This window comes from Rhamphochromis sp. 'chilingali' (genome assembly GCF_963969265.1).
Source record: "Rhamphochromis sp. 'chilingali' genome assembly, chromosome: 17".
NCBI lineage: Eukaryota > Metazoa > Chordata > Actinopteri > Cichliformes > Cichlidae > Rhamphochromis > Rhamphochromis sp. 'chilingali'.
Genome location: NC_137944.1, coordinates 26,286,821 through 26,298,204, shown reverse-complemented (window position 1 = coordinate 26,298,204; position 11,384 = coordinate 26,286,821). Strand labels below are relative to the sequence as shown.

General features: G+C 42.6%; 1 protein-coding gene across 2 annotated transcripts; it reads left to right on the top strand.

Moving 5' to 3' along the window:
* The first annotated feature begins 443 nt into the window (after positions 1-443).
* prdm1b (PR domain containing 1b, with ZNF domain) lies at positions 444-11,384 on the top strand. 2 transcript variants are annotated; one of them, XM_080863636.1, is made up of 7 exons: positions 444-582; positions 1,013-1,317; positions 4,728-4,847; positions 6,237-6,477; positions 8,208-9,127; positions 9,249-9,377; positions 9,870-11,384. In XM_080863636.1, exons 2-7 carry the CDS (start codon positions 1,147-1,149, stop codon positions 10,434-10,436), a joined length of 2,148 nt encoding a protein of 715 aa, XP_080719762.1. In that variant the 5' UTR covers positions 444-582; positions 1,013-1,146; the 3' UTR covers positions 10,437-11,384. The 2 variants fall into 2 exon arrangements, with proteins under 2 accessions (XP_080719762.1, XP_080719763.1); XM_080863637.1 differs by lacking the exons at positions 444-582; positions 1,013-1,317; positions 4,728-4,847 and adding an exon at positions 5,888-5,996.

Below are 11,384 nucleotides of genomic sequence, written 5' to 3'. Positions count from 1 at the left end.
TGTGCGGCTGAGATCTGAATGCAGGGGGGGGGGTCCTCAGTTGAAGATGTTCTAAAGTGGGATGTAGGTCAAGGCGATACGGTGGCAGCAGATTGCTCATTAAGTGCCAAACCAAGCAAAAGTCTACGAGTGTGTTTTTCAGTGGCAACAGGCCAGCCATCTGCTCTTCCTTTATTCATTCATTAAGATGCCTTCTTTCTGTGTGCGTGGACGTGTGTGAATGTGTGTGTATGTGTAAGCATTCATCACAACAGCCACTTGGTATCCAAGTGTACAACGTCACTGATGTTGTTGTCCGAAACCAACAGTTGGGTGTCTGATGGCTCAGTCACGTGACCGTAGTGGCTTGTGATTGGCCGGGGCGCGGAGCTAAAAAAGCTTGGCGCAACCCCGGCACATGAGTTTCTGGTGAGTGGCCACAGCCGAGTGGATAACCTAAGGAACTATTTGAATCTTTGAAGAAGTAAAGAAGGACTTGAGAGGCAGGAGAGAGTACATAGAGGAGAAGGCTGATCGGAGAAACAGTTAGGGGATGACATAGCCAAAGAAATGAGGATCCAGCCTTTGAATGAATGTGTAAAAGTAAGTCACAGCTTGTTCTTTTTTCTTGGTGGGGGGTGTTTCCTGTAAGAATAATGTTTGAAGATGGATGCGAATAAGAGTAAGCATAAGATGTCAGGCTGACCTGTTGGCTGGTTAAATGGAAAGGTGATTGTTGAGATGTTGGCCAGGAACAGTATCAATGAATGGAAGTAGCTGACTGAATCATGAATGACTAACAACTGGTAGTGAGTCTCAGAAAACTATGGTGGTCTCAGATGTGGTTTTGGATACCTGAACATCTAATTGCATTCCTGCATAACTGAGAAGTGAAAAGGCCTAATTTAAAACAGCAGGTTACACAAATTGATTTCACATAATAAGATGTGTTTTGCTTAATTTTTTGGGGAACTACAAAGTTCTGTTTCTAAAGCACTAAAAGCTTGTTCTCTATCCACATTTCTCTTTCCAGATCTTGAGCTTTAACCATTGTACCTAAGGCAACTTAGCTTCCCCAGCTAAACCAAAGTACTCCCATACCAAAGCAACTTCAACCAAACTTAAAGCTTGAATCTATCAAGTGTAGTATACTGTATATTGTCGGAAATGACACTGGATAGCACACCTGGAGACATGAGCGGGTGGAAGGAAGTGGACTTCGCTCTCAACTGCACCTACATTGTGCCAGACCAGGTGGCAGACCCCAGCTTCAACTTGCCCAAAGCCATGACCTCCATCCCTCGCAACCTCACCTTTGAATATAGCACAGACAATGAGGTAAGACTGAATCCCCTTTGAGGTTTTTACCCATTGGATTATAGAGTGGCTAATTATGAAACATCTTTTAAAATGCAATACAATGCAACCAGAACACCATGTATATATAAACAAACCAGCCCCCTCATGCAATGCATGAAAAAGCATGTTATAAAAATCTAACAATTTACTATAACTTTGCCCTCAAGCAATTCACTGTCTTTGATGTTGTTACCAGTTTTCAGATTAAATCTTTAGTGTCTACACTCAATATTATTATTTATGTGTTACATAACATTCTGTCAGGCCATCTGCAGCGGGTTACTTGGAACAATAGCTCTGCTGACTAATGCATTCTTGATGTATGGGGTAGCCTGCACAGTGTGGTGTGAGCGTGTGTTTTGTGTCTGTGTGTGTTTGTGTAAGTGAGAGAGTGTGTCTCAATAGACAGGCCACTGGCAGCTTGAGGTCAAGGTCTTCTGACCACCTTCACTTACTTCTGTTTTGCACATGTCTCGCATTTCAAATAATGCACACCGCCACTCATTTTCTCAGGTCACAAACACATTTGTGCATAGACTTGGAGCAGAATGACAAGAATCAGCTGTTTCCAATAAATGATCTCATTCATTTATCTTTACAACTGTCATTTTTACCCCCTAATCCTCCTCCACTCAGGTGAGTCAGCCAACGCAAACACAACGTCTGGCAACATGGCTTTGATAGTCATTGTCGGTCAGTCAGCTGACTGTTGGCCACCACTGAAGTAGGATCAATCCTTTGCCTAGGCATGTCAGCTAATCTGAACAACTATAGACCTGGCCCCCAGCGTGACTTTAAGAGGAAACTTGTTTTGTACCTGAGAAACACATCATTTTAAAAGAGAAAGCAATGTCACACTCACTTCATCTGTGCTCGCTCTTAAGGCTCAGTACTGCGATACTTGTGGTTGGTTTTGCTGTCCCCTTCCTCTTTTTTCTCCTGACATCGTTCCTCTTCTCTTGGTCTCACACTCTAATCTGTTCTTCCTCCTTCTGCAGCATTTACCGCTGCAGGATGAGAAAAGCATGAAAGCTAACATGATAAAAATCACATTGATGGCTGATTCAAATCCCCCACCCTCATTTACTGACTAAAACACAGTTACCACCGTTTCGTACACTCACACTATACCAAACTTGATTTTAGCAGTTTGCTTGTCAGTGCTTGTTGGCATTATTACATGTTGCATTTAGCTAACTAGAAAAACAAACATTTAATGAAAGAGAATTAAGCTTGTATGCACGTATGTGGGAATGTGCTCTGTCAACTGAAACAATGACAGCTGCGAAATGGGACATGAAAACAATAACGAACGCACTCTTATGACTGGAAGTATGAGGGCATGTCTTTTGACTGGTTTCCCTTTCTAAAGATGTTGTCAAGTCTTTCTCCTCAATTCTCTGCCACCAAAGTTGGGAAATCCATTTCCTGTCATAGTCATGTAAGCAGCCACTCCTTCACGTGGGATGGTGTACACACTGCTATCACGAAAAATCAGTTGGGATTTTTCCCAAGGGCGAGTGATTAACGCTAGATGAGTCAAATCAAAGTAGTCTGAAATAAAACAGTGTAATATGCCTTCAAACATGTGAAGCATATTGTTACGCACATCTACATAAGTGTCACACTTGTTTGGAGCCAGATTAGGGAGCAGTCTTAGGTCCACTATCTTCTTATTCTTATGAGTTCCTCACATGTTTTCGGGACCCCTTTTTCAACACCTCACTTTTATAAAGCATGCCAGGAAAGGCGGAGTAAGGTGAAGGGGGCACGTGGCAGATGGGGCATTAGCAATGAGTGCCAGTAAGGACGGGGTGGTGGGGGTGGCAGTGAAGGAGATGGGGAGAAGCGGGTGTTCTGGGGGGAAGGGGCAGTGGGGATTTAGGTTAAAACCAGATGATTAACTTTCGTTGGGGACAGGCAGCCGGCCAGGCATCAGGCTAACAAGCTATTTCAATAGAATTCAGAAAAGACAAGGGATTGGAGGAAGGCAGAAGAAAAGGAGGGTCCTCGTGCGGGTGATAGCGTGGCTCCACTTAAGAACGCTCTCCCTCCTTTCTTCCGTTCTTCAACACCCTGCCCTCCCTTCCCCTGCCTAGTTGAACGGAGCGGTTAAGCAGCAGCGGCAGTCCAGCGGCCGCAGCAATTTGTTAGTCACGCAACAGCAGTGAAGTACAATGTCCCTGTCAGACTGGTTCATCACATCCTGGAATCACTTCACTCGCCTCAATGGCTGTTTGACACACACGCGCACCAACATGGTCCTGCTGCTCCCACTGACCTGTTGTTTTTCTAATTAACTGCTTAAGCATGATTTGCATGATGAATCGCCACAAATGCCCAGGTGCTTGTTGCATTTTTTTTGTCTGTCATGTGTTGACCTTCATATGGAAGTCCATGAAAATCCTCGAGGGCCAGCTTGAGTTAGAATTTCTAGATGGCAGGAAGACAGTTTGTGTTTATGTAAGGTTGAGGATGGGGGTGGCGGTGGCGGTGGAGGCTAAAAGTTTCAGTTAGGGGTCGTTGGTTTTTTAAGAACTGAACATGAAAGTTGCCTGTTCTGCAGATACGGCTTCTTGATAGTGTGTGTGTGCGTGTTTTAGTATGTTTTGTAAGTCTTACTCTTGTATTAAATATAAATAACAAATCAGATCACACTGTGCCATATCCAGCAAGGCCTCGCAATAGATTTTTTAAACTAAATTTTAAAAAGCAAAAAACAAAAAAATAAAAAGGTACATCAATAGACTAAAAATGACTCAGTTACTGATTACGACCATTACTGCAGAACACTACAGGCTCTTCTTGGAACATACTGTACATTATGTGTATGACGTATGTATTCAGGAGACGCTAAGACTTGAAACTCCTATAAGGAGTCAGAAGCCTGACTCATTTCCACATATATGGAGCATTTCGCAACCATGGGTAACAGGATGAAGGGTTTTAAAGAGTGAGCAAAATATGTCTTCCATCTTTGTTTGCTGTTGGCATTTTGTTGACTTAAAACTATAAAAGTATTAGTATTATTGTATTAGTGGTGGTTAACAAGACATCTGTATTTCTGTCTTTCCTCTCTCTCGCTTTCTGGTGTTTGTGAGGACAGTGGGTCAGAGATCAGTAGAGTATGTCAGAAAGAGTGTAATACCCTTCATTCGTTTAACTCATTAGAGTTGAAAGTGGGTCACCTTGTGGCTCCAGGAGCTGTCTGGGTTAACGTGACAGAGTGACAACAAACGGGCAACACGGGCCAACAAGCACTAACCCTTACATGTAAACAATGAATAAATAAGTAATTAATACTGTTTCTTTATAAGTGCTTGAAAGACTTGTGTTGTAGTATGTTTGTACATGAAAAACTCCAATGATTTATTTGTCCTGTTTTCCAGGTGACAGGTGTGTTCAGCAAAGAGTACATTCCACAAGGGACTCGTTTTGGCCCTTTGCAAGGAGAAATCTACACCAAAGACAATGTACCCAAGCTGGCCAACAGGAAATACTTCTGGAGGGTAAGGGAAACCACATGCTTTACAAGCTTTTTCGTACACTGACGTTTAAGCATAAACCAACCCACTGGCAAGGTACTGCTTAAGAAGGGGAAAGTTTCGAGCCTAAATGTGAAAAAACGAGACTGGGAAGAGACAAGAAATTACTATGGACAGGTCTTTGTCTGTTATTCATGAAAAAAAAAAAAAAAAGAAAACAGAAAACACTGGTTGCTCAGAGGGAGAAGTTTCACATCAAGTCTTTGTCCATACGTCAATAGGGGAAAGAAATGCGTTCACACAGATTGCACTGCCGCACAGAAGTTTTGGTCAAAATTTTAGAGGAAGTTGTGACCGCCGGTGGCACGTAACAGTGGATTGGAATGCTTACACAGTCATGAGACTCTTACCGGCACTGAAGCCCTATGCAACATGTGTCACATGCACAAAAGATAGGACTATTTTTCATAATCCACATGCACATATTCACAGAATCCTTATCTTTCCACTCGTTTTAAGTTAGATTGTTCAGATTTGCTTTCACAAAGTAATCCTGACTCAGCTTGTGTCACTTAGGAAATTTTGCATTGTGCTGAGTCAATTCCCATAAGGAGTTTTTACTGCCATGCTACGTATTTACCTTCCGGCTTCACTTCCTGTAAACCTGTAAGGGGTGTTCCTTAACCACAAGAGTGAAAGTCGCCGTTCCACGGAAGTGATTATGTTATCGGCCGCATGACACAGGTGCATGACATGTGCAGACGTGCTGCCAAAGGCATGCCTCGCGTTTGGCTGGCTGCCAGCACTTTTACATTTCGCTTGCTTGTTTATTATCACAGAGCAGCAGATGTGTCATCTTCTTTACTTTTGAATTACGGGATCGTAATTAACTTTACAACACGAATTTATCCGACAAATGTAATTTACTGAAACCACCACCAAAAGAGGACTTGATAGAGGTGGCAAGGCAAGCGATAGAGAGGGAGAGAGACAGAGAGAGAGAGACCCCGCCCACTATGTCTCAAAAGCAGTACATGCACTCAGCACTCAACACATTCAAGACTGTAGCTTTCAGCACACACAGAGGAGAGGTGTAAGGCACGAACCAAAGGAGCAAAATACTGTCACTGATAACTGAAGAGGATACAGGATATTTAATTGCCCATGGCAGAGGTGAATATTTTTACTTTAAGTTTTAATTGTACTTGAGTTTTTTGATATGTTTTTTATTGATTTTTTTTTTTTTTTTTACTATTTAAGCAACATTCCAGCACTGTCCCAATTGATGACCACTAGAGTGTTAATCTATATATATATATATATACACACATACATATATATATATATATCAATCAGACTTATCGCATATGTGAACATGTGATTTTACCTCGTCTTCTTCTTCATCTTGTACAGATTTATAGCGGTGGACAGCTCCAACACTTCATTGATGGCTACGATGTCCACAGGAGCAATTGGATGCGCTACGTCAACCCTGCCCGCTCTCTTGCCGAACAGAACCTGGTGGCATGCCAGAATGGACGGGACATTTACTTCTACACCATCCGCCCTGTGGAGCCCAAACAGGAATTGCTGGTCTGGTACAGTCAGGAGTTCGCCCAGAGGCTCTGCGGCCAGCAAGACGATATCAAACAGAGTGAGTGCAGCAGGAGTGTAAAATCTTTCTACACGGGACACTGATAGTTTTCCTTTGTAGAACTTACAGTGGACAAGCTTAACTAATATGCTGAACCACCGGAAGCAAACCGCACTGTCCCTTATTACTTCCTGAGATGTACGTTGTTGAAAGTATAGTATAGTGGCTGATTTGTGTTTTGATTTGGCCTTTACTTTAAAAACTTTTTAGCGGGCCTATGTTTCATATAAAGAAGTGAAAGGAAGTTGATTACCAGCTGTAGCGGCGACGCAGGACAATGACTTGAAAACGACTTTGGTATATTTAGGCACAATATCCAATAAAGTGACAGATTTAGATCAGTGCAATGAGTAAACAAGTGTCACGAAGACTGTGCGATAACTCTTATCAGTGAAATTCTTTCACTTCAAAGTGAATGAAGACACGTTATTCCATTCCTTTAAAAAAAGGCCTGACGTTATCTCTTTTACCAACAAACAAGTTAGCTGATTTGATTCTTTTTCTTCCTGTTTGACTTATACAATAGTGGGCTGAATTTTAAAAAGATCATGGGGAATGTATGAGCCACACGCAGACGAAGCACATCTCCGCCTTTTGTGAGATGTTTGTTATTCATTGTAGGATTGAAGGAAAGCAAAAGTAATCTCAGGTGTATAATGGCTGGTCAAAGTACCTTAGTGAGTCACCGGTTTTCAACTATTAGTAGAACATCAGGTCTTTCCCTCATCACCATAAGAGACGAGGGTAAGTCTGGTGATTCATTCCAACTGGATACACAAACCTTGTCGCCGTTCTTCTTGGTGACTAATGCTAAGGCAAGGCAAGGTATTATTGCCTTATTTTATCATCTTAGGTATCTTGAAAGCATTTACCTTCCTTTTAGTCACAGGCCAGAACTGTTAAGTGTTGCGTGCTAGATATTCCGGGACTTGATTAAACGTATGCAATCAAGTTTGACAGCTAGTTTTCTGGAACTGGTTGCCTATGCTTTCTGGCATCAATGAAATGCAAAGAATGCTAAAAATGTCTCAAGGCCATTTTAATCAGCTTGTTTTTAAAGTACAATACAAGCTGATCTAAAAAGCTTTTGTCTCTATAAGCTGATGCCTTCTAATTTGCGTTTTATTGATGTAAAACACTATAAACACTTTGGCAAATTGTTGATAATAAAGTTATGCAAAGGAGCCGTATGAGTCACTCATACTTTAAGTATAACTCACATAGTGAAATCTTGCAGTAGCTGAGAAGGGCTAATTTGGACAAATAACATGCGTGGAAATGCCATCTCAAAACAAAGAAAGCAAAGGAAAAAAGGAAGAGACGATTCTTTCTTTTTTTGTGTGGTCTGTACGGTAAGACAGCTGCTGTATACCCAGAAAAGGTTTTACAAACGAAACTCACAGTCTTGCTGCCCATACATGACACATACAGACTCCCCCTCACTTTACCACCAACTCTTTCTCCCACACCAAAAGAACTTCAGTGATTGCCGAACAGAAACCTGTCATCTATGATTTACACATCATGTCAAAACCGAAACTACTATCATTTACCATATGAAGAAGCACCTTCTGTGGGTGGATGTCCCATAATGCCTGTAAAACATGTTTGACTTACACAACGAGCATTATATTAAACTGACTGCCTACGTTTTTGCCCTCTGTTTGATGTGGTGATTTCATCACACACTGTTAAAAAGCTAAATGCTTGTATTTATTTTTCTGTGACAGAATACACGAGTAACAATGAAGACCAAGAGCATGAGTATGTGAAACAGCACTTACCTCAGCAGACGTGGCTTAAAGAAACAGCAAAGGAAGGGGTAAAAGAAGGGAAGGACAGTGACGCAGAAGAAAAGATTGATGTGGAGATGTTGGAGAGAGACACTCCACCTGACACACCTGATGACCAGATAATTGACTTCAGCAAAAAAGATGAGCAGGACGATAAGGATCCAGAAGGAAGGGGCATCATTCCTTCCCCTCAGCTGGAGCACAGAGAGCCCAGTCTGGGTCTAAATCATCCTTACTTGCCAGATCACTACTCTACATTCCCAGCTCCACACAGGAATCTTCCTCTTCACCTCCACGGGCTCTATGGGCACAGAGAAGGCCTGGTGTCATCTTACCCCCCATTACAGTCCAGACCTCTCCAGCCTTCTTATCAATTCCTTCCTCCCTACAACCCACATTATCCTCGCCTCCTGCTCCCCCCATACTCTCCTCCCTTTCATGGGATGCTGTCATCGAGAGGCTCGCTCCAATACAGCGGCTACCTCGGCGCTGACGGACTCCCGTATCCCCCTATCGGCGCACCTAATCTTCTTCCAGTGTCTCTCTCCTACACCCCATCTCCACAAGGAGGTCTGAAAGAGCTAACACCAAATATTTCCCCACCGAGAGGAGCCCCAGCCACTCCAGAGCTCTCCCCTCCCGCCAAGCCCAACAGCCACTATCAGTCCCCTGAGCAGTCCCCCTCTGGCTGTGAGGAGGCTATGAACCTAAGCCTGGCTACAACCAAAAGCAGCACTGCACCACGCAATGGGCCTGGTCACAAATCCCTGCCCTATCCACTGAAGAAGCAGAATGGAAAGATCAAGTATGAATGTAATATCTGCTCAAAGACCTTCGGACAGCTGTCAAACCTCAAGGTAACAACATTAACTTCATTTCAATAACTTCCTATTTTTTTAAGCTAAACTTTACACTTATTACTGTTGTTCCTCAATACTCATGACTTCTCTTTGTATAATTTCTATCATTTGTCTCTAGGTTCACCTCCGAGTGCACAGTGGCGAGAGACCATTCCAGTGTAACCTATGTAAAAAGAGTTTCACTCAGCTTGCCCACCTACAGAAACATCACCTGGTCCACACGGGAGAGAAACCACATGAATGTCAGGTATGTTGATAATCCTAACCTTTGTGTGTTTTTTTATCTTCCTTTTTACGTGCTTCATATGCAAGCTCTTTACTCAGAAAATGTTACTGTTTATTGTTTAAACCCGAGTCTTCACTTAAGAAATGTTGATGTAAAACCGAGAGTATGAGAGACACAGAGAAACTCAGTGTGTACACAAAACAGGTAACCGCTTTCTGACTCACATACCTTTCTGGTAATGCAGTGTCTATTTGATTTTCACCGAGCCACAACCCAGTTTGTCATGCGACAGCATCTTTATGCTTTTGTTTGCTTATGTGACACTGTGGGTGTGAAGTTTGTTGGATGGAGCTAGTTTTACCCAGAGAACTGGAATAACATGATCAATCCCGATACCATAATATGACATCATTTATCAAAGTTGAACCTAAACACAACTAGGTGGTTCACTTTAGAATCAGTCATGTGTACGTTACTCACAGAAGTGCTGACCTTTCACACCATGTGTTTCAGGTGTGCCACAAGCGCTTCAGCAGCACCAGCAACTTGAAGACGCATCTACGACTACACTCTGGGGAAAAGCCTTACCAGTGCAAGCTGTGCAACACCAAGTTCACGCAGTACATCCACCTCAAGCTGCACCGCCGTCTCCACAGCAGCCGCGACCGTCCCTACCGCTGCCAGCTCTGCGCCCAGGCCTTTTTCCACCATTTCTCTCTCTGCATCCACCAGCGCAGCACCTGCCCAGCTAACTCCAGCATGCCTGCCAATGTGCACATGAAAGAGATGGTGGAGCGGTTTGATGCCAGCCAAGAGGCAGACGCGCTCACAGAAGCAGCATCAGCGTCTCAGGTTGGGGAAGCCGTCGAGCACTGGCTGGCTCGTACCTTAGAAGGTGAAGGAAAAGAAGACCAGAAGGAAGCCACCATGCTGCTAAAAGCTCTGACTGCAGCTATTAATGCACCACTGACACCCATGACCCAATCGGCACCACACCACAATCCCCCTCTCGCCTACCAGGAGAGGGCCAGCGTTGTTCATCTCCACAAACGGCCATCTGTGAAAACAGAAGGACAGTGAAAAGGAATATAAAGTTGAACATACAGCATATAATCTACCAAGAATATGAGTGTCACCAAATGAAATCTCCTATTGTGCCATACGAGGCATAACAAGGAATATTAACTTAGCCAATCCAATGAGCACAACACCAAAAGAAGAGCATTCCAAAGACTGGGTGATAGTATTCAGTGATTGTACTTTCTCCCAAACCTCAGTTAAAAAAGATAAACATGGGAGGTGTTGTTAAGCTGTGAAGTATTTAAAAACCCTTTTACTCAGGTAGACGATTGTTTTTTTGTGCTTTAACTTATTCCTTTTTTAAATGCCATCAGCGTTATTTATTTAGTTGTCTCTTAGTTTGTTTTTTTCTAGTAGTATTATTTTTGCGTGTTTGCGTCTGTGTGTTGACGTTTCCAAAGAGATTTTGAGCTCTTGGTAAGACCGCAAATGGACTCAGGAACAACAACGTGGCACGAACCTGTGGATGAGCCTTCACTTGTTATATTGTACTGTGTGCGTTATTTTACTTTGTCAATCAAAGGCAGGACGCAGTGATAGCACAAACCAGCTCCTAATATTGTCTGCGATTGTCTTATTTATTTATGATAAAGGGAAACTTGATGTGTCCTGAAACTGCTGGGAATAAGCATTTGCCAAAATTACAATCAAAAAACATGAATATGTAGCAATATTTTCACATGGTTATTTAACTCATTTTTCCATTCTAAAGAGATTCAGTCAAAGCATTATTCACCTTTTCGATGATTACTTGCCAACTTGGATATCAAAGACACACCGTCCTGATCAAACCATAATGTAGCCAAAAGAAACAAAAGACAAGATTCAGTGTAAACAGTTATTTAAACAGGTTCCTCTGGAAACAAAGAGGTTTCATCTTTCTTACAGCTTTTTGTTGGATTCAAACGTTTTACATGTCTCTTACACAAAAGTTTCACTCCAGATGTT

Bases quoted from the DNA above. Each gene is read 5' to 3' on its own strand.
- prdm1b (XM_080863636.1), top strand. From the start codon at position 1,147: ATGACACTGGATAGCACACCTGGAGACATGAGCGGGTGGAAGGAAGTG. The intron at 6,478-8,207 runs GTGAGTGCAGCA...TTTCTGTGACAG, and splicing joins GCAAGACGATATCAAACAGA to AATACACGAGTAACAATGAA. The intron at 9,128-9,248 runs GTAACAACATTA...ATTTGTCTCTAG, and splicing joins GACAGCTGTCAAACCTCAAG to GTTCACCTCCGAGTGCACAG.